This window comes from Lytechinus variegatus, chromosome 7 (assembly GCF_018143015.1).
Source record: "Lytechinus variegatus isolate NC3 chromosome 7, Lvar_3.0, whole genome shotgun sequence".
Lineage (NCBI taxonomy): Eukaryota > Metazoa > Echinodermata > Echinoidea > Temnopleuroida > Toxopneustidae > Lytechinus > Lytechinus variegatus.
In genome coordinates this window covers 44,403,431-44,430,323 of record NC_054746.1, presented here as the reverse complement: position 1 = coordinate 44,430,323, position 26,893 = coordinate 44,403,431, and the positions used below count along the sequence as shown (strand labels likewise).

The 26,893-nt window shown below is 35.1% G+C and overlaps 4 protein-coding genes across 4 annotated transcripts in view; all 4 read right to left on the bottom strand.

Moving 5' to 3' along the window:
- The window catches only part of LOC121419418 (transmembrane protein 151B-like), a 30,826-nt gene extending 23,061 nt beyond the window's left edge, over positions 1-7,765 (bottom strand). Inside the window, exon 1 of the mRNA XM_041613876.1 lies at positions 7,206-7,765. Within this exon, the coding sequence (XP_041469810.1) occupies positions 7,206-7,238 (33 nt within the window). The 5' untranslated portion in view covers positions 7,239-7,765. The remainder of the gene's footprint in view (positions 1-7,205) is intronic.
- A 6,555-nt stretch (positions 7,766-14,320) lies between these two features.
- LOC121418036 (branched-chain-amino-acid aminotransferase-like protein 2) lies at positions 14,321-16,099 on the bottom strand. Its single transcript, XM_041611738.1, has 2 exons — positions 15,815-16,099; positions 14,321-14,991 (listed from the first exon to the last, which is right to left on the bottom strand). Exons 1-2 carry the CDS (start codon positions 15,984-15,986, stop codon positions 14,348-14,350), a joined length of 816 nt encoding a protein of 271 aa, XP_041467672.1. The 5' UTR covers positions 15,987-16,099; the 3' UTR covers positions 14,321-14,347.
- A 735-nt stretch (positions 16,100-16,834) lies between these two features.
- LOC121418035 (branched-chain-amino-acid aminotransferase-like protein 2) lies at positions 16,835-20,975 on the bottom strand. The gene is made up of 3 exons (XM_041611737.1): positions 20,887-20,975; positions 19,235-19,411; positions 16,835-18,573 (listed from the first exon to the last, which is right to left on the bottom strand). The coding sequence occupies exons 2-3, from the start codon at positions 19,404-19,406 to the stop codon at positions 17,930-17,932; spliced, it is 816 nt and encodes a 271-aa protein (XP_041467671.1). The 5' UTR covers positions 19,407-19,411; positions 20,887-20,975; the 3' UTR covers positions 16,835-17,929.
- A 1,185-nt stretch (positions 20,976-22,160) lies between these two features.
- Positions 22,161-24,914, bottom strand: LOC121419417 (branched-chain-amino-acid aminotransferase-like protein 2). The gene is made up of 3 exons (XM_041613875.1): positions 24,710-24,914; positions 24,076-24,253; positions 22,161-23,704 (listed from the first exon to the last, which is right to left on the bottom strand). The coding sequence occupies exons 2-3, from the start codon at positions 24,245-24,247 to the stop codon at positions 23,073-23,075; spliced, it is 804 nt and encodes a 267-aa protein (XP_041469809.1). The 5' UTR covers positions 24,248-24,253; positions 24,710-24,914; the 3' UTR covers positions 22,161-23,072.
- Between the last annotated feature and the right edge of the window lie 1,979 nt (positions 24,915-26,893).

Genomic DNA, 26,893 nt, shown 5'->3' with positions numbered 1-26,893 from the left:
TTTATCGTATTTTCTCCATTGTATGTGTGGCATAATGACCTGTGACAAAGCTATCGTTTAAAGACTAATCATAGACCCATACTATGATCGGGCAGTTGTTATATAGAAGTTTCGTCTACGGATGGAAAAATTTAATATGGAAGGAGCGTGTGTGAAATAAAACGGATCCGTGTTTATACTTCTGTATAACTGATAAACAAGTGAACGAAACAAGTTTTGGGTACATCAGACGTTTTATTGATTACAAAGCAATGGAAGCTTGAATATGATTAGAGAGAGAGAGAGAGAGAGAGGGCCAACTCTTTCGAAGATCTGAAGATGATTTATATCAGACTCTTCGGCATCCAGATCCTGATGTTTTGGGATGAGGGAGGTTAAACATTTTCTCTTTTCGTTCAATGAATGACAAGGAGGCGGCGACATACAAGACTCGAATCCGCAGCATTCGACAAAAATCAATTTAAAACGAAATTCAATTGGCTGAGATTCTATTTCATCACATTTCATTTGAAAGTTGGAGTTAATAAGTGAATACGACGAAAGATGGAGAGGAGGATTGTGATAGACACTGGGGATATAACTATGCGAGTTGGGGTATAAATAGAAGGGGCTGCTGACATGGGCCTACATACATCACGTTAAGTTTCGGGTTATGATGTAGGGTATAGCAATGGAAGGACAGTGCTACAAGTAGATGAAGAAACAAAGTATGCTCCACGCCAGTAGAATTAAGGCATACTGTAGTACATAAATCAATAATCCCGCATCTCTATGCATTCATGAGTACATTGTCTGCTTCCTCCTTAACCATGGTCCCGTGTGTCTTCTTACTTTCCTGTAGGTAAATCTCTTACATATATTGAGCAAAAAAATGGGTTTAATAACTTTTCAAAAATAATTCTACTACTACTACTACTACTACTACTACTGCTGCTGCTTCTACTACTGCTGCTGCTTCTGCTGCTGCTACTACTACTGCTACTTCTACGGCTACTACTACTATCATTATTACGTCTTCTACTACAATGCCATCTCGAGGTCAATAAGATAATGATAATAATTATCATTGTTATCATTATAATTACTATGATTATTTTTATTATATTATTACATTAGTTATAATTATTACTATTATTATCAATATTATTATCATAATGATGAAAATAATATTTAAGATTTATTTATTTGAATAACGTTTAAGGCAAATGAACTTATCAAAAGCTCTTTCCAGAAGTCAATGAGCGAATGTAAGAAATTACAGACTGAATTCGAACTCATGATTATATTTTAAACTAGTAATATAGGAATAATATCACTCTACATCATCAACATGCATTTTGCTTCCCCTAACATACTGATGAACATATGAAGGGATTATAAGGTGACTTCGAACATGTCGCATCCATCATGTCAGAAATTGGCCGCTTTCCTCATTCTTTTTCTTTGGAAGGGTAGCCTTCAAAACGATGATACTGTTATCACCTGTCTTAATAAAAAATCAAAACAAACAGGAGTAGCGATGTAGGAAGTTATGAATAAATAACATCTTTTGAAATTATCTGGGATATTCTGGAAAGAGATGGACGCATCAAATCGTTGTTATTGACTCATAATTTAATGGTAATAATAATAATAACAATCATTTTAATAATGATAATGGTAATATTAAAAGTAATATTAATAATGATGATGATGATGATAATAATAATAACAAAAGTAATGATGAATATAATACCAATGTTGATAATAAATCATTTGAATTTACTTGTATTTTAGTGCAATCCATCATTTTTATCAAATGGGAAGTGATTTAAATATTTATGTACGTTTTTTCATGATTATAAAATAATATTTACCATGTGGAAATATGGAAATATAGACCTTAAAACCAAAGCAGAATATAAGCTATATCTGATAATAGTAAAAGATTCGATAATTTGTTTATTAGGATGAGCATACTTCAATAATTCGAAAAAAAATATTAAAATGCATATTGTCCATCATATTTTTAGTACATTCAGGTTATCTATATTAACTATTCCTCAATCTTTACATTCTCTGTTCGTGTTCTCACCTTTTTTTTCTTTGATCAGATTTATTTCATATTTTTCTTTTGGTCCCCTCAATTTGTCCCTAAGGAAATGAAATCCGCAAGTGGGGCAGAAATATGAGTCGCCGTGTATTTTTTATTCGCTTTTCTCTCCCTTTTGGAGGTATGTGAAGGTAAGGTTTCATAGTTTGAGCGACTGGTTCTGCCATGGAACTTGAATAAACATAGATTAGTGGAACACTCCGTATCGAGATGTAACGGTATCCATGAACGTGAGTTAGCAATCCACCACTTTAACAATTTGTATTCAAACTACCTTCCCTTGTACCGTCACGGTTGCACTGTGTCGAACCAAGGGAGGTAAGTGTTTGACCAGTTAAAACACGACACCGTTATTAAATGGAGGCTCTGTTATGCCTTTCGTTGTTTATGAATTAGACCGACGAAAAGTTTACATGATTCATTTTGATTGCTCAAAGAAAGCTTGCAGTAATTTGTTAGATTTTGATTTGTCATCATAGTTAGAAATTTATCAATCTCTATGAGGAGGGTCATTTCTATCATTTGAAATGAACGTCATAATAGGAATGAATCTGCAAAAAACAGAAACGGGTAACCTTACAACATATTAATAACGAATGAATTTATACATTTGTCAGTGCGGAATGACATAAAAATAATTTTGTTCAAACGGCCCAAGTAGAAACATAACCAACTGAAATTTTATTAAAATTCCATGAGAAAATGTTCAAATGGCGTCAAAAGGGCCATCACATGACCGAAGACTAAGACACAATGGTCTACAAATGACAATTCCATGACACACAATGACAGAACAATATGGCTTCAGCAGGATACATTTCCCTGGTTAGACACTTGTCATGGTTGATTGGTATGAAAGACGTGACATCAAGCTAAAGCATGACACTTGAAGATTCATCTAAACCTTGAAGGTCCGCCAGATAGCCATGCATCAAACCCACAAGAGATCGGGAGAGCGATGTGTTATGAAGTATAGCAGGTGACGAACAGGTGTAGGAAGCCACACTGAGATTGGATACTATGGCAAGTATTGAATAGCGTCGTGTTGAAGATTACCCGTCTGTTCACGGTCTATAGAAGAAATTCTCTGTAATATTTTTTTCTTTACAAGAAGGCCGCATTGGATTATCATATCTTTGTAAAATGTATACTTGATGTTGCATATGAATGCAAGGGACAAATGAAGATAGTGAGAGAGACGGAGATATGAGAAAGTAGATGGAAATGGGGGAAAAGGATCCATTTTATTTGCATTCATTCAAATGTGAGCCTTCCAGAAACATTAAAAACTGTGGTGTGACATAATTCGTATTGACAAACTAAAATCAACCAGATATGAATCCAGATCTTATTTCAACAATGTAATTTTCATTTATTTTTTTAAGTTTGTAATTAGATAATTAATTTGTCACTTTCAACCAAATATGCACAAAAGAAGAGATACATATTATGTAGAAGCACTCGGTGCGCCCTCGTAGCTTTAATGTTAATAAACTCGTGTTAGCAACTACCATGATAAAGTTTATGAGTTAATCAGCATCATGTCCACAATCAGAACAGTTCGCTTCAACTGGCTCAGAATATACGATATGACTCAGGCATAGAAATACAACCATGTTGTTGCTTTAATGGTACACTGTACTGTGCATTAATGAAATTGGGTACTGACAATGAAAATGTGATGCTAGATTTTAATATACAAAAAGGAAAGAGGACGGCCTTGGAATATTGCATTACATGAGATTAGAACGGCGAGAAGCCTACACTTTGATTAATTCCTCTTGCATATTACAGTAAAGCGCCGACAAAAGCTCGGATATGAACATCACATGAACAGAACGATTCTAATTTTTGTTTTAACTTTCACAAAAGATACATGGAAAACAGAGAGCTCCTCTCAACATTTCATGATTATACTCTAGTATGGTCATAATTTACTTAAAAGAATGTAAACTTCTTTGTCTAATCATGAATTAATGACGTTGTTTTATTAAACAATCATATTGTATATTCACAATCCTGGTCAGTTTGATATCCACAGAATATAGAGCACAAAGATTTTGAAATGAGGGATTTGTGTATTATTATGACTGTAAATTTCCTTTCGTGAAACGGTTTTCTATTCTATAACACTATTTAGATAAAGGGGAATCCATCTGGCGATTCCTGTAACTTTTTCCATGAGGACCATGGAAATTTTTTTTTCTGGTCTTCATATGCGCAACTCATATTTACACCTCCACAAAATAATTTAAACACTTTTTTTTGTAATATCTAATCAACTTATTTGTGTGTATGTAACATGTTGCTTTTAGCCAACACTGATTCGCAATCAGTGCAGCTTCGATTTTGTTGTTTATCCTCACAATCCGTCAAATCTCCGTATTTAGAGCAAACTTCCTTCATTTTCAAGGAATCACTCATCACTTGACTGCTTTAAAAACATCTGACGGTACTCCTTTCTCATTTTACATAATCTGTTTGCAGTTCCTTACACATTTATGGCCATAAGCAGATCCTTTGTACGGAAGGGGAGGGTATGATGTTCGACAACGAGTAAAGCAAGGGTGCGATGCGTTCAAACTTATTATTGAAATATATGATTTGTTTCACACGTGCGTTTTTTATAGTTTAATTGATTAACTATTTGATTGATTTACTAATTTATTCAACTATTTTCCCACTTATGTATGTATACATATTTATTTATTTATTTATCACATATATTGAGATGCCAAGTTTACGTGTACCAAACGCTCTTGAGATGAGAGTATGTAACATAACGAGATGAGGGTCCACTCAAAAGATGTGCATTAATTTGTGATTATTAGCCAAACTTGGATGTTGTTTTCCCTTGTATTTTTCAGAATGCTTCTGACGAAATCTTAATAAAGACGAAAGCTAAAGCTAAGAATGGTTCCCTGCGTCATCGCTTGAGATGACCCTCATCCCATATATATATATATATATATATATATATATATATATATACACCACGGTGTGTGTGAGGGTGAATAGCATTCTTTCAGTCAGATAGCTCTCACTTCTGTCTGTGGTAATGTTGATAGGTTTATCATTGATTCATCTAAAAGATGCCCATTTTCAAAGACTACTTTGGAAATCGACCTCCACCCTTCCACTCTCAGAGTAACGATGTCCATTTGGACTATCCTGTTCATTATCCATCCATCTTAATCCCTCACATACATATTCACAGACATACACCAGGGAGTCGTGATAAAATTGGGCTTCAGCCAAGTATCCATTGTCTAATGCTTAAACTAGAAGGGTTCCTGAAAGCTTTTAGGATAACAAATTTATTACCGGCATCTCCCATTTTTATCAGCTTTTTTCTTCCAGTTTCGGGTTCTTCTATTGACGCGAATCACGCGGCATTTCTGTAATCAAACGAATAAAATATTGAAACCCCGCGAAAAGTATTTTTCAATCATATGACTGTTTTATTTATCATGTGGATTAGATTTATGGAATTATTGGCTTATTTTGGTGCCTTGATTGGTGAAGGGGCGCCTACGTTAGTGTGAGTGTGCGTGTTTGAGGTGTTTGTATGTATATAAAAATCAGCGTTCTAATTTCAGGACTTACAAGGAAAATACATATATCATGGCAAAAGCTTAAGTTTGCAATGCCTTAGTTACACCACATTACAAATTACTACCGATTATAATTGTATTTCGCAACTATTATAATCAAAGAACAACAAAACTGCTTCGTGCGTAGGTGTGATGAATAGCCTGTATTATTGTCTTAACATTTTTTCCTGTAACCTCAATTCATCTCATTAAATACTTTACAAAATAAAAATATAATTGAAATTGAACATTGAAATAATTCAGCATTAAGCAAAAATAAATCCGCTATTGCTTTTTGATGTGCAAATTAAACTAAGAAAGAAAGAAATAGCATTTTTTATTGCAGATCGTGACATTTTTTACTTTTCGAAAGTGTTTTATTTGTCAGAAATCAATACAACATCAAAAGGATAAAGGAGCTTGGCAAAATTTCGAAATTGTAATATTGAACTACTGAAATAAAGCCTTGACCGCCTATTCAGTTCAATAACAATGGAGCAATAAATTCAGTAGTTAAAATCTTAATATCAAGCGAAAAAATATCATAAATTTCGAATGAACCCATTTATTTCACTTTGTTCCTTGTAAAACAATATGAGATTTTTAAGGACTGAATGGCACAATTTTAACAATATTTTATACTAAATTGAACAATAATATTCAGTAGGGTTGAATACTGGTAAACGGCACAATTCTTCAAGGAACAACAAAATGTGATGAAAATTTTGACATTAGAAGTCTCTAAAACAAAAAAAATCACATTTCTATGAATAAAGTGAAATGTATTATTGTTCAGCATAAAAATCAGCGTTGATGGGATCTAGCAACAGGTTCATATCTACTGTAGATTGCATTTAAATGCAACTCAAAATATTAATCATAAATCAAGTGATTTTTTTTCTTCTGCAGGCTGTCAAATCCATACCAGTGAAAATGATAGAATAGCCATTGAGAGAATTTTATCATATGATTTTATTTCTACTTTATTATATCATTTTTTTATACCCATCGTTAATGATGATATTTATAACAAATTACTTATAAAGTTGGGATATGATTCATGTAATCGAGATTATCCCAGATCAGGATGGTGATTCGAAATACATATATGAATCAATGGTAAAGGAATATCTGAAGAAATATAATCATCAGTGATATTCTTTAAGTGGAAAGTGTAATTGATGCTATAAAATACATCTTGCAAAATCGTTTATTATCATCTATATGCTTCAGTCTTGAAGACCTAAGACATGCTAAAAGAAGAAAAACAGGTATCGATAATCTTAAAAATATTTTTTTAAGTTGGTATGAATCGTCAGATACATTCTGTTATAATTGACAGCGATGCTCAACTTCGGAAACCGATTTAAATAATTATAAAGACACGTACATTATGCTCAGATAAAAACAAGTGAAAATGATTGAATATCCTATAGAGCCATAACTTATAGTATTTTTATTCAATGATTCAAAACATGCGTTATTGTTCGTGGTGATAATCAAATAGTTGGGTATCTTACCTCGAGTGGCGTTGGACTCGTATCCTCAGTCATCTTGTTCCCTTAATCTCGTTTTAATTCCGTAGTCCACAATTATTGCACAAAGCCAACATCAATGACGGCCTCATCTTGGCCTTTGATTTCAATTCAGACCATTCCTATTTTGTTTCTTCAGCTTATGATAGATTATCTCTTGAGCTACCATTCTTTCGTGTCATTATGGCATAGAGTTGCACTCAAGGCCTAGAGCAGGGGTTTCTTATATCCTCAAAAACCAGTGTCAATCGAAAACGGATCCTAGGAGAGCCATGTGTTTGGGGGTAGCGTATTCGAAAAGCAGTTTTTAGAGATCACATCACCCGGCCTGCGTCCCGTGAGCACTCTCTCTGTTTTGAGTGCGCATCGTCTGCCCTTCCTTAGTTCGGAACCCAATTTGGCGGCAAACACATTTTGACAGTTCTTGCGTTAGCCTCACTCGCTGCCCGTTTCCTGCTCATCGTATGCGCACATCTATTTTGCGCATTAATTGTAGCCTTTTTCGTAAGACTTTATAGCAAATTATACATCATTACTTAGACATTCGTGACCACTAACATACAATCAGAAGAGTAATTGGTTTCATAGTGATACAAGATATATCAATATCATAAAAGCGTGCAAAATATGAGCGCTAATCTTCAGAATATTTGTATACCTTGGAGACTGTGCTTACTGCACTTTGAAAACCTGACTGAAAGTGGAGACTATGCATTATCTATCTTATCGACCTTCGTTGGGGGTGCATTCAAAATGAAACGGGTATGCCTTCGGGTGATGAACGGGGAGAAACGTCTCCATACCCAGTTCTTATATCATGATTGTATTTCATTCATGTATACTGAGTGCACATGTTTGACAGGGTATTATAGCTGTCACTACGATACTAAAGCCAGTTTATACAACAAAAGTAAGATTATAAAGGGCTGGTTTTGCTGAGGGGACTAACATTTCATGGAAATGAAAAGGCGATTCTGTGAGTTATTTTATAAAAATTACCATACAGATATGCTAAAAAGCTTGTGTCACACATCTTTTTCACAGAATAAAGGTAATAATAATCAGGTATATCGCCGTCTCTCTTTTCCTCAGAGTAATAATGGATTCCACAGTCAAAGTATAAAGATTGCTATAACGGTAGGCATGAAAGGCGACGGTGTGAAGGCTAGATGTTCTCACACATTTAAAATGTTTTTTTTTTCAAAAATGATTCCAGACTAGTAGGCCAATTGCAGGAACTACATTCCCTCCAAAAGTATAATGTAAAATACATCATGTTCCTGCAAAATGATTAATGATAGCACAATTTTCCTGAAAACCTCAGGGTTTAACTATACACTCCTCGGATGGTATCATTCCTTGACCTGTAAACAGTTGCAACAAATGCTTGATAACATCTAGGAAGAGCGTGAAAGCTTTTCCTCAAGGGTCGGGTTATGCATAAGAATCAATCAAAATTTTGTTATCGAGTCTATTTTTCTCCGGGGTCCCTTACGCACTGTCCTTCAACTAAAGCAATGGGTATTTACACTCTAAGGGATTGGTGAATAAGATTGACCAGATTGAAGTAAACCACTTTCCTCTCAATGAAAACAAATTAATATATCCTAAACAAAAATACTGATTTATTCAGAGTTTTGCTTTGTATTCTATTTTAATGACGTTATTTACTATTTAGATTTTTTAAATGAAAATAAGTATAATGTATGTACTTGGTTGCGTTAGTATAGTGCACGAAGACCTGCTTTTGTCCGTGACAATAATTATTTATTCTCTTCGTTATTATGATGATGATGATGATGATGAGACAACTATCCTAAGGATAGTACAAGTAAATTTTAAAACAGGTTTTTGTAAACCATTTTCAAACTTGGGCTAGTTTAATTCACGAGAATGCAAATGCCGATTTTATCGCCGACTGCTTTGTCAACGAGAGCAGATTTCTTGACACAATAATGTTCCTCTATCAATTGCTTGCAAGGGCTTGATAATATACTACGATAGCTACCACACTACTATTATGCTACTAGTAATAATAATAACATTAATTTTATTAATGATAATCAATGAAAATAATAAGAAAGTAACATCAATGTTTTATTATTATTCATGATTAACATTATTTTCATCTTGATAAAGTCCACCGTTCCAAATTATAGCAACAACAAAAATCTCTATTAAACTCTTGATTCATATAATCATTCTCAATAGACCAAAAGTACAACACTCCACTGAATAAATACTTGACTTCATTCAAGATCGTGTTTGTTGATTACATTTTAATATGTTTGTTCCTGTGATCTTTACCGATGGTGATTGGTACAATGATTGTCTTATAAAGCAAAATCAGAGAGATTACTTTAATAAAACTATACATGCATTGAAACCAGGTCTCGTAGAGTTCATCGTCGACTCAATCCTCATGATTTATTCAGCTAAATGGGTGCTTTGGAAGTTCGATTAAATCATTAATGGTCTGTATTCATCAGTAGACTCACCACTTCTTTGTCTTGCATGACTGTTATGCCTTTGTTCAGATAGAAATAAGGCGGATGACGGGGGAATGTGTAGGTAATTTGATTGGAAAATAGATTGGTTCTAAAGACTATGGTGTCCTACAAACACGCCACAACCATTGGGTGTTTGCAGGAGGCAGTATAATGATGATGAGCTCCGTTAATCATTCATGCGATTCCATGCTCTTATCAATATTGCACTTAACTTTGCTTTCCCTCCTTCTTTTGTTGTCATGGTGATTGTGAGACGTTGTAACACAGCGTAAACACGGAGAACGTGAGAAATATTACCCGTCTGGTAGAGAGAGATTCTATTTTATTCATGGCAAATTTGAAACGTTAATGGATCATCCCCTTTGCACTATGCTCATATCTTTTCTATTAGTACTTTCAGTATCTTGGAAACAAACACGTGACATGGTTGATCAAAGGTATTAGGCATGCCGCCATTCTGTGTGTGAACCGATGCACGTGTATTGCCAATGTACAAAATTAATCTTATTCACTATCAGTCAATGGTTAATCCTTTTCATTTAAGAAATGACTAATAAATGTTACCTCAACCGATTTTATAGATATTAATACATTGTAACATGATGATAGTTTTCAGACTCAGTGCCATTCTATCACAAAGTTGTTGATCCGATTTCCAACATTCTACAATTTGCTATACATGTATAATGGGAAGAGATAAAAAAGAAACAAAATCAATTGAATGGTGTTCCTTTCTTAAAAATGTTTTCAAAGTTAAAGATAGATTTATGAAAGACAGTGATAAAACCTAAATTTAAGCTCACAATGATAAAATGGCAAAGCTCCACCAACCCACAGCTATAACTATTCCGCAAGTGTTCGTCCACTCCCTGTGTACAACTTAATACAAGTTTCCCTTGTGCTGTATTGATCATCAAGGATCATAGGTCAGAATTAATATCTAGTAATGAACCTTACATCCGACCCCCATCTTACTCCATTCTTACTGCTCAAGTCATGGTGACTTTAGAGCATTGCAAACTTTTATACAAACTAGAAAATATATATTTTTCATTCATCCCTTTTTCTCCTATCGATTGCTAAATAAGGGTTCTGCCTGCTTTTTCTAACTTATTTTTTATTTTTTTTTGGGGGGGGCTGCATAGTGGCAATATATGCCAGTAGTTAAATATACATATCATGCTCGATCCTATACTCCTCCCAGAATTGGTCTTCTGGGTTGACTCGTCGAATTTTAAGGGGGCTTTGCAAAGCAACATAGATTTGCATCTATAATTCAACTTGCCTTGTTAAATGGCATTTCACATTTTTTTTAAAGCCAACGTTCTACTACAGCACTACGATCTAATAATACTAGAGTTTGTCAAAATATGAATGTCAATAATTTCATTGATCATCTCAAATCTTAAAACAAGTTTTCCGAGAGGATTTTGCGTCACATAAGAGCCGTATATAATGTTAAAATGGGTAGAAATGCGTCATGGGCAATAAACCCATGATGATTTAGCGGCAAGTGCATTCAGGCTCATGAATCCTATACAAATTTTAAAAAGTACAGTTGACCGAAATATAGTGAAGCAAACTATATCAACAGATGATATTAGCTGTGATGGCACGTCATATCGCACTACCATGCATTTTGGTGGTGTGTCTGGGTCTCGAAATTGTCAGTTGGAAAGAACAAAAAATGGTCGGTTAATTGTGACTGCATGCAACCTTGATTGGTTGTTCCAATCCTGCGAGCCTTTCTGTTACACTGAGTCGTATTGGAAACTGTCGGCTTGCGGTTGAAGCGCCACAGCACTTTCCGTATTGTAGGAGTGCCAATGGGTCCTTAATGGTGAGAAAATCCTGTACCACTTCGTGGTGCGGGCCGATGAGATGAAATAAATAGATGAAGTGAGAGTAATGGTTGGTGACTTTCATCTGATCAATAAATCAGAAGAGGTGTTGGAATGTGACAATCTGAGGGCTTTCAGTCGTATATAATGTGCTAGCAAACACCAAAACCATGCTGATTTCTCCTGAGGCTTTGGGATATTATGAAAGTTGCATTAGATATATAGAAAACATTACTACATGGGACGGAGATGAGTTAGTGTGAAGGGATGATGAGACTATGAATCATACATGGAGTTCTACTGCCTTATTCCTCATTGGGATGACAGTTAATAATCACCCAAGGTGAATTATGAACGCAAAAAAGAATCCATGGACGTTTCCTTCTCTGGATGACCTCCAGAAAGACGAGAATCCAGACGAGAATACAGCAAGAGAAATTCATGGATGACTTGGGACCTTGTGATGAAACATACATTATCATGATTACACTAAAATACTTAACATAATGATCAATTATAACTTGTTGCTATATGCGTGATATGGTTCGAGGCTGCCTAGTGTTGGCTGAATAAAAATATCATTTACATTTTTCCACATCGGCTGCTAGAAGAGGATAGTACTAAAGACTGAAATTAAAGCACTTAACTTTAATTTTACAAATATGAAAAGGTATATCAAAATACCCAAAATTATAAATGTGAGCGCGAAGCAATATCTCATGTATTTTCCATACGAAAAGTTTCATTAAATCATCATAACACCATAAATTATGATGTAGATGTTAATATGAGGCATCATAATGATAACACAAGTAAAACAAGACGACATTAATATTCTCTTTTTAACATTTCGAATCATATGATAAGGCTTTCGAGCAGTAATATGGCTGAAGTATTTAGTCTGATTTCAAGCGGATACTCATCATATTTTAATTGTTCCACGTAGAATGAACATCTAATCAATTACAACTTAACATTTGGATGGTAATGTTTAAGGAATAAAACACCCAACGAGCAAGTTATCATGTTGAGATCACCGTGTAACACATTAAAAATCCAGTGATGCAGTAATAGAGATGAACAAATATAAAAACAAAAGGATATAAGAAACAAAAAGACAGAGGAGTAACAATAACAAGGGGGATAGGGGAAAATGCATAGAGAGAACAAGTGAGCGCGCGCGTGTGTGTCTGTGTGTGAAAGAGAGGGGGTGTGTGGTGGGTGAGTGTGTGTATGAAAGAGAAAGAGAGAGAGGAGGGGGAGAGAAAGAACTCAGAAGGGAGAGAGGGGGAGATATTGCAAAGTTATTTTAGAGCGATCAAAACACTATCAAAATGGATTGGTTACATAGCACTAATTGACTGTTCAACTAAATATTGGTGATCATATTACGTTTGTTATCATCATTTTCATTAAAAAGAGGGTTTTTGTAGAAGAATGAGCGGGTTTTATTAAAAGGTAGCATTTGGTCTCGAGATGGCGTCTTTCCATTCAGATCTCGTAGTGAGATAAACTGATGCCGTCCTCTGCTAGTTTCCCTTTGTATGAATTTCCCCAGATTTAGAGTGAATATACAAGCTTACTACCATTAAAAAAATAAACACATTTATAGTTTCTAAGTATTCATTGACGACCAAACGAATACTAAAAATAAAGAATTTGTTTTTTCCTCAATATAAGATGCTTTTATTATATTCTAAGTATCCCAGGCAATAGAATCAGCTTCTTCGATTAAGGTGGTAGGTATTTTCGTTATACATTTGTGAATACCACTGTAAAGTTATGAAATTACCTTCAGAGGAATGATTGATTGATTGATCATTTATTCCATTCTCATAAAAAATATATATTCATACATCTATTACAAACAATGTAGAATTGTACAGCATTCAATGACTAAAATGTCAGCAGTTATACATAAACATTGTTTAAATTGTATTGGATTAATAATGAAATAGGAGGACCTTTGGAAAACCCTGAGTGGCTTTGTAAAATAAAAGTTATCACAAATAAATATATGTTTAATACTGATATTTTAGAACATAGATTATAAATCACAAAATGCAGAGAACAAAAGAAACACAAACAAACAAATAAAAAAAATAACAAGTAACGAAAGGTGGGTCAATTATCATTGATGCTTTTTTGGGTACAAATTAAAATTTTATCTTTTTGTAAAAGTTGGTTTTGATTTTATGAAACGTATCATTAATGGTATTTTATTCAAAATAATTTGTAGGGTATTTCTTATAGGTTGTTTTGACAGACAGGATTTTACTTTGCATAAATGAAATAAGTTACGAAGTCTAGTTTAATGTGAATGAATTTGCTTATTAATTGAGTTTAAGTTCTTAACCGGGAAAAAGGGAGCAGAGTGAACATAGTATTTACTACTTGTGCACATATACGTAAAGTCTTCTTTTGAAATTTAGACAATGTTTACCGTGATATGAAGCAATGCAGTAAGTTAAATAAGAGAGCGTTGCATACAGTAAATGATATGATAAAATATGATAAAATCATATATTATAAAAACTTATGATAAAATGTTACACAATATAAAAATTGCAAAAGTTATTCCAATATTTCGCAAAGCGACATCATAAAAACATCTTTATAAAAAGCTTTGGAAAGAATTTTCGTTACAGCAAAAAGATTGAAAAACGTAAGTCACCCTAATCTTACTGATCCAAAGTAATTCTTATCGTCCACACAAAAAAGTCAAGTTAATTTATGATAGTTTTCATGGAATATAACTAAACTATTATGTCGTCTTTTAAATTGTAATTCGGAGGTCATATAATCTCTCGTATGCAGGCAATGCATGCTCTGCACACTCTTTCACGTCATCAGAATAATCTTGATTTGAATCGTTTGTCTTCTTCTTTGAGCCATCTCCGAAACCTGTACTCTGTAAAGCCTTTGATAGTGACAGACCCTGAGAGTATTTTGTTTGTGTTATAGCTCCAACATCTATGCATTCCCAGTTAAGAACAGAAGGATTTTTTACGCTTTCCCATTTTAACATCTTAGGTGTGTAAGGAATACCAACCAGCTCGCAATAATTTGAAAGCACCGCTTCGGGTTGCGCTAAAAGATCGTCCGCGTCTATGATCGGAGGCGCTGATTGGCCAAGTTCATTAATCACGTGATCGTAGAACTTCTCCAGTTCCTGATAGATGTTCTTGAATGTGACCCTGAAGTCTATGGGGATTACACCTTTTGTCAGCTTCTCATATGACCGGAACATCTTGAGAGGATGTCGAATGAGAAAGGTATGCCTGTAATGAGGTAGTACTACGTCAAAATTTCCTTGGATTGCCTCAATCATACACTTGGCAAAAAGGACTCTCGAATTCGGATGAGGTTCTTTCATTAGTGAATTAACGTAATCGATAGTGTACTTGTCATTCAGAAGATCTGAAAAGTAAAAAATATTTGTATCAAGATTATCATATGTTATAATTGTTCCCATTGGATTGGTTAAAATCTTCAGGAACAATCCAATCTTTTAAACTGGATTTCCAATAATCTCGTTTCCATCTAATCAATACGTAGAAAAACGGACATTGTGGTATCGCCATGATTAGATTTTCCTTGAAGTCAGTTTAAATGTATTTTAATGAGGCAAAAGTTCCCAAATTAATGTGTAGCTATATTTCTGGAAATGTTAAATGAGTTAAATGATTGCTTGCTACATTTTGAACCTGTAGAGAGCGAATATCCTGGGAGCATTCTGAAGTATCCCTTTTATCGTAACAATATCACCGGGTGCTCTCTTGTAAGTAGACACATGCGTTCTTTTCCTTTAGGTGGTCGGTGGGAAAGAGTATTGATGGGGCGATGAATTCTATTAAACATTTGTCTCCCGGTTTCGAACAGTCTCAGGATTTTATTTGATAGTTTCTTAATTTGAGACACCTCAAATATATACTACACATAGGACACATTTCAGCTTACAAGAATACACTCAAGGCTTAATATCGTCATGATTCATGCAGTCTCAATACCAAGGAAGTTTGATATCATTTATTTATCATTAGCCAGGACAATTTCATGAAAATATGTTTGTCCGACCCCCTATGTGTGTGGGTACTTCATTAACTTTTGTGTCTCTGATTTCTTGTTCTTTTGACAGCCTGTAATGGAGTTGCCCATTGAAGAGCAAGATGCAAATTGAAGTGACCAGAGATGATTTTAGTGAGTGGAGATGATTAGAGTAAAATCAATGTTCTATTCCTACCCGGAAAATCATCTGCCCAATGGTCTGTGCGGTCAGGGCCATAACTATAGCAATTTAGGTAAGGCTCCCAGAAGATCTTGGTATCACCTCGGGACGACATCGAACGGGTGAACGCAGTCGATAATGATCTCGGTGGACTCCATATCATAATGCGGGCCTGGTTGGATGACATTTTAGCTAGAATATAATTTTTCAAAAGTATCAGTTCCTTTGTAAATGTAGTTTAATTACAGCTGTTATACGATTTTCGTTTCACTGATGGATTTCTTATCAGTATTGTCTCATATTTCGAATACCACATTAATTTGTTAAACTGAAAATTCGACTTTGCGGAGTCTTAGATATATTTCCCCATATCTAATAATATGCTATAGGGATGTTTTAAAAAGTGATATTGGGATTGGTATTGGGAATGCTATTCATCAAATTGGAATTATAAAGAAATTGTATTGATTTTTATACATCCAGACATTTCACATGATATCATTACCAAGCTTTACCAATTTTGTTCCCAATTTTTCTTATACGCATTCGTTAACTGATTATTGTTAGAGGCACTGGCGTGGCGGATCCGGAGGGGGGGGGCACAATTAAAATTTTAATGTAAAACACCGTTAAAACAGAAGAGTACCCCCCCCATTTGAAAGTGAAACCTTATTTTTATTTTTTTTGCTTGTCAAATTTTTCCTCGGGAAAATTTGCCCCCCCCTTTGGAAAATCCTGGATCCGCCCCTGGTTAGAGTTATAGGCGCTTATCCAGAGTGATAACTGCCCTTTTGCTTAATAGGGAGATTTGTAATTTTGTAATTTTGGCTGGTCATTTTATAAGGCAATTGTGACCTTTTTGAGGAGTTCTAACAAGTTGTATACTTGCCATAAAAAGGAATAAATTCGCCATTTTTACTGGAGTGCGAATTGAACACACATTGTAATGAGAGATCTATATATTATCTTTTTCTGAAAACAGTTGTTCATGCATGTCATTTTCAAAGCAACAAACGAACGTTGTTGTGAATTACCTTTCCACTAACACTAACCTATTATGTGAAAGCATAAATCTATTTATATTAGGAGGTAAGAAAATGTTGAAAGCACAAACACAAGCACGTTATTCAACGACGGAAGAAGTATGGTACAGTACGATGAAATATACTAGTGTTTCAAACTGAAAGCCAAAGCTTTTTCATTATTTGTTTCTCATATTTTATAGCACCTTTGAAGCCATCTTTAACAATAAGTTAGTATAGGAAAAATAATCGAAACAGCACTTACTTTAAGACGAAGATATAGCAGTATACTCACTAAGGCTACTAGCACATGTAGAGTGTAACAAAAATATGTATCGGTTCTAGATGCTGTTTACCAACCCAGCTTTATGTCAATATAATATCAGATAATATTTGATCACAGAAGGAGAAAGGTCGCATTTATTTATGGTTCTTATAGGATCTCTTTTGACAGAGTTAGTGCTAACAGTATCCAGTCCCTTCAAATATCCAAATTAATCATGTCATAACTTTTTTTTTTCATTCGCCAGATCATCTTTTTAATTCATTCGAACATAACTTAACATGATAATATCAGGGTATAATGTTTATTATCTTAGTCCTGAATGATAAGAATAACTTATATTCATATCATTTATTCACATAACATTAAAACACATAATCATGATATAATATTTTGTCCAATAATACGGTGAATATAATTGAATAACCCAAACATGTACAAGCGATGCAACAGTGTTAATACAAACAGCATACGAGAGAAAAAGCTAAGACAAGTCTTAACAAAGATGAATATTGATAGAATATATTATTCATAGATCAGCAGGAATGGAATTACACGATCTACATATTGGAAAAAAATCATTATGGCAGAATCAGTTACAATCATTGAGGAAGGGGCACTGCTTAGCATTCATATAGTAAACGATAATGGTAGTATTTGAAGGTATTAACGGAATGAAAATAATATCAAATAGCCAACTTAAGTAAGTCAGGGTACTAATTCTGATCACCCGAAAAAGGTCAAGTCAATCTTTCATCATAAACTTATATCTTTGTTGGAGTATAACTAGACCGTGTGGAAGTTAGAGTGCATTGTTAGAGTGCATCAAATTTTGATTCGGAGGTCATATAATCTCTCGTATACAGGCAAAGCATGCTCTGCACACTCTTTCACGTCATCAGAATAATCTTCGCTGGAATAATTTGTTTTCTTCTTTGAGCCATCTCCAAAACCTGTACTCTGTAAAGCCTTTGACATTGTAAGACCCTCAGTATGTTCTGGTCTTGTGATCGCTCCAACATCCGTGCATTCCCAATCAAGAACGGAGAAATTTTCTACACAATCCCATTTTAACATCTTAGGTGTGAATGGAATGCCAATCAACTCGCAATACTTTGAAAGCACCGTTTTAGGTTGCGCGAGAAGATCGTCAGCGTCAATGATCGGAGGCGCTGATTGGCCAAGCTCATTGATCACGTGGTCGTAAAACTTCTCCAGTTCTTGATAGATGTTCTTGAATGTGGTCTTGTAGTCGATCGGAACTAGATCTTCGGAGAGTTTCTCAAAGGATCTGTACATCTTGAGTGGATGTCGGATGAGGAAAGTGTGTTTGTAACCAGGTGCAACGACGTCAAAATTACCGGTGATCCCCTCGATCATGCATTTGGCGAAGAGAACTTTTGAGTCTGATTGAAATTTTCCCATCATATCATTCACGTAGTTAAACGTGTACTTGTCATTAATCACTCCTGAAAAGAGGAAATATTTACCAATTATGAGTTTGCAGAGTATAATATTTACATTAATGATTTCTTATCAAAGTCTACCAAATCAAAACCTAACGGAGTGGTATGAACATGGCATGTTGCATAGGCGGAAATCCCAAGGGGACAGGGGGGGGGGGCGTGTCCCCCCTGTCCCTACTAAAAATAGTAGGGGGGACACAATATCAAATATCCCCCCTACTATTTTGTATTTTGGGTCTTTGGTGATGCTGAGTAATATATCACTCAAAATGTGAATAAAACGTGCGTTTTCGGACGAGATGACCCTTTTCTTTTTTTGCTTGTCAAATTTGCCAGAACCTTGTCCCCCCTACCTTTTGGGAGAGATTGCCACCCCTGGCATGTTGCATACAGTATACCTACTTTTAATGTACCGTTTGTCCGCGAAAAGCAATTTTCTTAAGCCGGTGTAAAATGTCCGAAAATTCTTCTTTCTTGCTATATATTACTATTTTAGTCAATATTGATATTTTAATCCAAAGGTCAACCAGAGCGAAACCCCAATCCATTTTACGATTTCCATTAAGATGATTCATGATATGAGATCAACATGAAGGTCAAAACTCCGCAAAAGTGGTGTTTGTTCATAAATCAAGACAAGAGTCAGTTACGGAAACAGGTATACCTGGTATATCATCTGCCCAATGCAATGTTCTATCACGACCATAACTATAACAGTTTAGGTAAGGCTCCCAGAAGATCTTGGTATCACCTCGGGCTGACATCGAACGGGTGAACGCAGTCGATAATGATCTCGGTGTACTCCAGATCATTATTCGGGCTTGGTCGGATGACATTTTGGCTAAAATTTTGAAAGTTTTGGAATAAAAAGTGTTCCTTGTTAGAGGTTATTGAATAAAATTTATTTTCAAGTTCTTAAGTCTCTCGCTTAAAAAATACAAGGCCTATTTGGAAACAGTGCTCGTCAGAACAGTCAGATTCATTGGTAGGTCGTCGATCATCTATTAGACAAAACAATTTCAATTTTATGAAGTAATTTTCTGCTTTATTTTACATTGTTATGTATATTGTCCCCCAACACTCTACAGTCTTTGTGCTCTTTCCACACTCTTTTTATCGCTTTAGGTGTGATCGCAAATTGATTCAGATGTTCGTGAGTCGAGCCCTGTATCACGTCTTTCGGATCTTGACATTAATTATTATATACCTTTGAAACACGTTTATGAATACACATATACACACACCCGCCGACCCCCTCCCACACACACACGTAATTCAATTTTAATTTAGGGCTACTTGCGCGGTTGGTATCATTGAGTCAGGATGCTTTTACTTGAACAAAGTATTTTTCATCCGATTTTTACTGAAGTCGAGCAGTATACAGAACCATAATCTATTCTAACAATATCTGGTTTAGTTCCACTATTATGGCCATTAAATGCAAATAGAATTTGAACTTTGTTCATGGTGTTTCTAATGATGCATATTACAAGAAAATATTGTGGGATTATAGGGTTATATGAAAAACACCTCACTACCTGATAGTTATGTACAAGAGACCTTCGACTTATTTCCCATTTTCGAGCTGAGAATTTAGCTGGGATAAGCAATAGGTCAGTAATTTATGTTTTGTACACAAAGAAATATGATCACATCGTTCCATATTACTTTAACAATATGTTCCATGCTCAAATTTTATCGAACATTTTCACATCGATATCATAGCGTATGATTCATCACTGGTGTAGTCTTCAAAGATCACGACCCTGGGAACATTTTTTGTTGTTGACAAGGGGTGCTGGTTTAAATATGACAAGCAGCAAGGGTTTTCAATACAAAGTGAAAAAGCAAACGTCATTTTGGTCACAAGAAATTCGAGAAATTAAAAAAGGAAGAAAAAAAAAAGATTTTCAATATAAAATTTAGGTCATTTTGGTCACAAAAATTTTGAAAAGCCAAAAAAGGAGAAAGTTTTCACTACTCATGAGAAAGTGATTTGGGTTCAATTTCTACTATTTTCCATATCTGCCAGATTTCCAGGAGGTGCTGCCTATGGAAAATAACACAAGCAGCACACCCCAATGGGAAGCACACCCAACACCTCCGATTCCACCCAGGGCCATGCAAAGATGATAAAGAGTATTCAGCGTGAAAATATGAGAGTATCACAAAATAACTAAATGCTTCAATATGAAAAGAGAACACATATTTTCATTACCTCTTTGTCTATATGGGGGGGGTAGATACAGCAGTACAACAATCGATTGATATTGGTATTTTTGAAACGAAACTTACAAAATAAAAAAGTGTACTTACGCAGTATCTTTACTACTGAGCTACACGGTAAAAGCAATATATATCCGACCTGGCTACCGGCGTGAATACAATTTTATCAAACATCGAATCGGTCGTTAGTAGCAGATATTTACTGACCGAAATTATGCAAATATTAGATAATAATACAAACTGACATGGGAAAGGTCACAAATTTAAATTCTCTCTCGTATCACCTCTTCGCGTTTTGTTCTCTCTCTTTCTCCTTCTCTCTCTCTGTCTTTCTTTCGCTCTTTTTCTCACTTTTAGTCGGAAGCAAGACGACATAAAGGTGACGTATTTTTAAAAATCTAAAGCGGCTCAATATTTTTGAGACCCTTCTTTCATTATTCTTCCTTATTTTTGTCTTCTTTCTTCTCGTCCATTACTACTTGAAAAAAGGTGACCCCTTGATCAATGGCATGTTGAAATTGATCACCCAGTTATGAGATCACGTGTTAGATAAAACAGCAATTTTTTTTTCACTTAGAGATCCTCTCACACTTACACACACACCTCCACCCCCCCACACACAAAATAGCCTCTGCGCCTTTACACTCAACACCAAAGTTTTAGTTAGGATAATTGTATCGTAAAATTGACAAAATAAAAATAACAAGCTAAAACTTTTCTGACTGAATTGTGTCATGATTTGTAGTTTCCCATGATAGGAAGACTGAAATGACGCCATATTGATAACCAAAACAAATGTTTACAAGGATTAGAAGGCCAAATGAAATAAAACCTTTAGAGGATTCCAGTGATAAGGATTGATCAAAGTAATCTAATTTATAAAAGCAGTGTCACCATGATATATACAAAATACATAGACATGATTACATTGTGATCTACGGTTCTATAGATGCCTATCGAGTGTCCACAAAGGCGGGGTAATGGAGTTAAATTATTAACTTTAAAAATATTTTCTTTACATAATGAGTTTACAAATCTTCCATCAAAACAAATCTTCTTCAAATTTCACTCTAAACCCATCTTAATCTGGTAAAAATATTTACATTAATCTTAATTGCAGAATTAAAACCACGCAAACTTAAAATGGAACTTTAACAAGAAAAAAACCTCTTTGAAAAAGAAAAGAATAATAAGAGAGATAGATATAAGGTAGATTAAATCAGACAAACTATATGTGAAAGTTATTATTTATTCAAGATTGTATACTAGTTGTTAGCACTTCAAATATTGGAAATTTGGATTGATGGTATAGGTAAACTCATTGTGTTGTTAGGTTGGCAAAATTCTTATATTTTTCTCCAATAAACTATTAGACGAAAGGATGATATATCATCTGTGTTCTATTTGATTAACTACCAGAGGGTAAATGGAAAAGGAATTAATTATTATGATGAGGATTAAACAGGTCTAGACAACAAACATCAGAGATAATATGTAGAAAATATTAAATAAACTTTCAAGCAAAACCCAGGGGCGGCGGAGCGAAGTTGAAAGTGCGGGGGCACAGGGGAAAAGGACACCTTTTCTTTCGAAAAGGGCATTATGTTAACACAAAGAAAAAATGACTGTTTTACAGTGGTGTAATGAGTCAAACATTTTGAGGGGGACAGATATGTAGAATCACGTAAAATCTGTAAGTTTTTTTTTTTTTTTTTTTTTTTTTTGGGGGGGAGCCCCCGTCTTTACGCCACTGCTTATCCACCCCACTAACATGACTCTGGAGAGGCAGGTAGGATTATTCTTTTTTTTCTTAAAAAGTAGTAACATAAAAATGAAAACGGTGTTTTCTTGTTTCAAAGGGGCACTCGTTAATACATTAAACAGGTCCTTCTCAGGCGAAAGGAGCACAGAAGAAGTTGGTGAGGAGCACTTTTCTTGGGTTAAAGGGGGTACTGATACGAGAAAGAGCACCTGTAAGAAGGCAAAGACACACTTGCTAACGGCATAAAATGGGCCCTTCTCAGGACTGAAAATGGCAAAGAACACGTTCCTGAGGGGCACTTTTTTGTTAAAAATTGCCACTTGTACGAGAAGGGCACTTGGTAATACATAAAACGAGTCCTCCTCAGGCGAAAGGGGCACAGTACACGTTCGGGAGCGGGCACTCTTTCAGTGCTTAAAAGGTGGGTGAACTGTGTCCCCCCCCGCCCCACAGGATCGCCGCCCCTGGCAAAAAACCAATACTTTTGTAGATAGTTGATTGATTACTGATTATGTTATACTTTGATGCGTAATCTATGCAGTCTTTCATACGCAGGCATGGCATAATCAGCGCACTTTTTTACATCCGATGAATATTCAGTTTCTGTCTTTTTCACTCCATTCCCAAACCCCGTACTTGTGAAAGCTCCTGAGAGAGTAAGACCAGTACTATAGCTGTTTTGGGAAATAACTCCTACATCTATAAACTCCCAATTCAGAACTGCAGGGTCCTTAATACTCTCCCATTTTAACATGTTTGATGTATACGGGATTCCAACCATCTCGCAGTACTTTGAAATAATCCCTTCAGGATTCTCTTGAAGATCATCTGCATCTATGATCGGAGGCGCTGATTGGCCGAAAACGTTGATCACGTGGTCATAAAACTTGTTCAGTTCCTGGTAGATGTTCTTGAAGGCAACCTTGAAGTCGATTGGAAGCACACCTTGACTGAGTTTCTCATAGGATCTGTACATCTTGAGAGGATGTCGGATGAGAAAGGTATGCTGGTAATCAGATCGCACCACGTCAAAGTTATCGATGATTGCCTCAATCATACACTTGGCGAAGAGAACTGGTGAATTAGGATGAGGTTCTCCCATGAGCTCATTTACATAACTGAAGGTGTATTTCTCATTCATGACACCTGAAATAGGAAAAAATGAATTATTATAGATCACGACATCCAGTGAACGGATGCTTACTTTAATGTACAAGGTTTTATAAAGAAAGGCCGTTATAAACTTAAGTTCAATTATTGACCGAATGAATCTAAGCTATAAAAGCCAGCGACATCATCATCTATAACAATACAATTAATTACCTTTGAATTGTAATCTGGGCAGGACTTAACCTTTTTAATTTTCCCTTTTGATCAGACGAGTCGAAAACTTTGATTGATTTTGATTTACCGAGAAGTTATACTATAGCAACTATTGGATAACAAATAACTTGTCGGATAAAATATTCCCCTGTAGCCTGTTCTTCAAAAAAGCGGAAAAAGAGGGAGAGATTTACCAGGTATATCTTCTGCCCAGTGAAGTGTCCTGTTAGGACCGAAGGTACAACAGTTTAGATAGGGCTCCCAGAAAACCTTAGTATCACATCGGGACGACATCGAACGGGCAAACGCAGTCGATAATGATCTCGGTGGACTCCAGATCATTATACGTGCCTGATTAGACGTCATTTTGAACTGCAACGAAAATATCATTTCTGTTTAAGCGACATTAAGGTCAATCATTTCGCTATAAAATTCACCAGAAAATAACCTTAATCAAGTAACTTATTCATTTATTGGTTCTCTCTTTCTTATGAAAGTTAGTGCAAAGAAAAATCCCTTTTGTTTCTGGAACCAGCAAACTTTCAAACTCTCTTCCTGTAAGGCCAAGTTCATTTCCTTTAAAAATGTGTTTTATATGATGAACGTAAATATCAATCAATGATAAACTCGTTATCTTTGTTTATAACTATGGGAAATAAAATAGCATGTTCATTGTATTTTGCGTACGATGGATCTTTTTTTATTATTTTTTTAATAATCACTTCATCAAAACTATGTACTTGACAGGTTCGTTCCTTGATAAAAATCAGAAAAGAAAATCAGAAAAGTTTTTAGTCACCATAACAACACACATATCAAGACGCTTACCTGCAAGCTCTTAAGTTGGAAAAAATCCCTATGGATGTCCTCTAATCGTCCTATAACCAAATCGGAAGGAGAACTGTCCTTAAAAGGTCATTTGATACAGTCACCACGGTAGTTCAGGGTGAAGGCAAAGCGGGTGTCCAGTAGGTCTAATGGTGTATGATTACTACTAAGAGAGCGACTGTAATTCATGCTTGAAAACAGTTAATGAAACGCAGAATATGCCAATCCATAAAAGATATGAATGAATACAATTGATAAGGTTCACTACACTTTATAAATGAATCTCTTAATGACAAACTGTGATAAAAAAAAATTATAGTTGAGCAGGAATGCATGGTTCATTGCATCCATATTTGTCATACAGAAATATACACTGCAGTGGGTAATGGATGATAATGTGCACAATATATTGTAACTCAGTGGAAATTCTGCAGGTTAAGCAAATGTAGATAAACAACATACATGTACATGTAATAGAGAGTTGTAGATATATAGAAAAAAAAGTGCTAATAATTCTGTGGAATGATATTAGTAAATGACCTTCATCGAACATTTCATCAGTGGATTTTAGTTTGTATCTTATTCAGAAAATAAGATCAAATTGCAGCCATTTTCCTTTCATTTTCTTGGCCATAAACAATGGAGGGGAGGGGAGATCCATGACCCCTCCCCTCCCCATTTGTATACCAGTGTTGATAAGCTGCCTAAAAACTTTATTCATTTTTATCATTGTAGGATCTTATTCAAAACTGGATAACTCTTTTGTTAAAGTCAAAGTACAGATGTAAACTGTATACCTTAGTATTCTGTAGTCATAGTAATTGCCTCACCTGGCATTTCCATAGGCATGTTACCCATAGGAACTAAACTGTAGGCATGATAGGTTGCCTGGTATTTCAGCAGGCTCTGTTGTCATAATAAGTAGACTACAGTTTAGCAGTAGGATTACAGACTCTTTGTGTGACACGTTTCTGTTTGATGTGTTGGCAAGAAAAGCCAAGCCAGCTCACTCTGACTTTTGCTTTTGGAGGTCTCTGATTTGGGGTGTTTTCCTAACCAAGGAAAAGGGCGTGTGCCACTCGACCCAGTGCAGGCAGGTTCCTCTCTTCTCAATGCCGAATTGTAAGTAATGTTTGGTTTATATGTTTTTAATGTTTATGCCATTCTTATGCTTAATATGGCATTTCTGTTTCCAGAAAGAAAGATAGATGTTCTGCTCATTTTGTCACTAAATGACAGATTTCTTATGTAACCCCATTCTTAAAAGTGAATATAGTTATCCTAACTAAAATGAACAAATTCATATTTTGCTATTCAAAGTCATACAATTCTGTGTCATTTATAAAAAGCCTTGTTTTGCAAATTATCAATATTTCATGTGATACCTCCAGTCAAAGAAATGTATTTTGCAAGTATGTTAACTTAAAGTCGATGATATATTTGATCTGATTCAGAGAGAGATAATTTTCATACTAGATTTCTCAACTGTTATGTATTTTCTTGATTATCATAAAGCTCATGCTAAAAAGAAGCTTGTTCATTTTTTATTCTGATAATCAATATGAAAGCTAATTTGCTGACATCTTTGTGAATAGAATATTGTTAGGGCTTTTGCTGTTTGGTCTATTCCTATTTGGACGGCTGTCAACCAAGGGTCACCCAAGGGTCAATGTAGGTCATGGTAGCACCTACCCTCTTTGTCAAGGTCATGGGTCACTAGGTGATCCAACAGGAATGACTCACTTCAGTCAGCCGAAGCCACTGTTCCGTCAGACTCGACTGTAATTACTAAGTCAATTAGAGCAGTTTCGCTCATGACAATCATAATCATTTTGCTTCATACACAACTCTTCAAGTTAATTTCCTTCAAAGAAGAAAAGGAAAGAAACATATAACTAATGGTTTGATTAAAAAATCCATTAAAGAATTACCGAATTCTGGATTTTAAAAGCTCTTTTTTTTGTATCACATGCAAGTAGCTCTCCCCATCACGTGATGTGATTTAGAATGTTTTTTTTCTCAGAACATTGAACTTAATTGTATCCTTGCATTTAATAGATCATTAGACACATTATTTCATACATGCTCCCATAAGAAATATATTATCAGCCATCATCAACCATAAAAAAATGAGCATTTATGGTATTTACATTTCAAGACATAGAGGACAACTGCCTGCATGTG

What these genes read in the sequence shown, in the direction of transcription:
- LOC121418036 (XM_041611738.1), bottom strand. Translation starts at nt 15,986, where the DNA reads ATGTCATCCAACCAGGCCCGCATTATGATATGGAGTCCACCGAGATCA. An exon ending in TTGGGCAGATGATTTTCCGG is followed by an intron (nt 14,992 to 15,814) that starts GTAGGAATAGAA and finishes TTTACTTTTCAG; the next exon opens with ATCTTCTGAATGACAAGTAC.
- LOC121418035 (XM_041611737.1), bottom strand. Translation starts at nt 19,406, where the DNA reads ATGTCATCCGACCAAGCCCGAATAATGATCTGGAGTACACCGAGATCA. An exon ending in TTGGGCAGATGATATACCAG is followed by an intron (nt 18,574 to 19,234) that starts GTATACCTGTTT and finishes TCCTCTTTTCAG; the next exon opens with GAGTGATTAATGACAAGTAC.
- LOC121419417 (XM_041613875.1), bottom strand. Translation starts at nt 24,247, where the DNA reads ATGACGTCTAATCAGGCACGTATAATGATCTGGAGTCCACCGAGATCA. An exon ending in CTGGGCAGAAGATATACCTG is followed by an intron (nt 23,705 to 24,075) that starts GTAAATCTCTCC and finishes TTCCTATTTCAG; the next exon opens with GTGTCATGAATGAGAAATAC.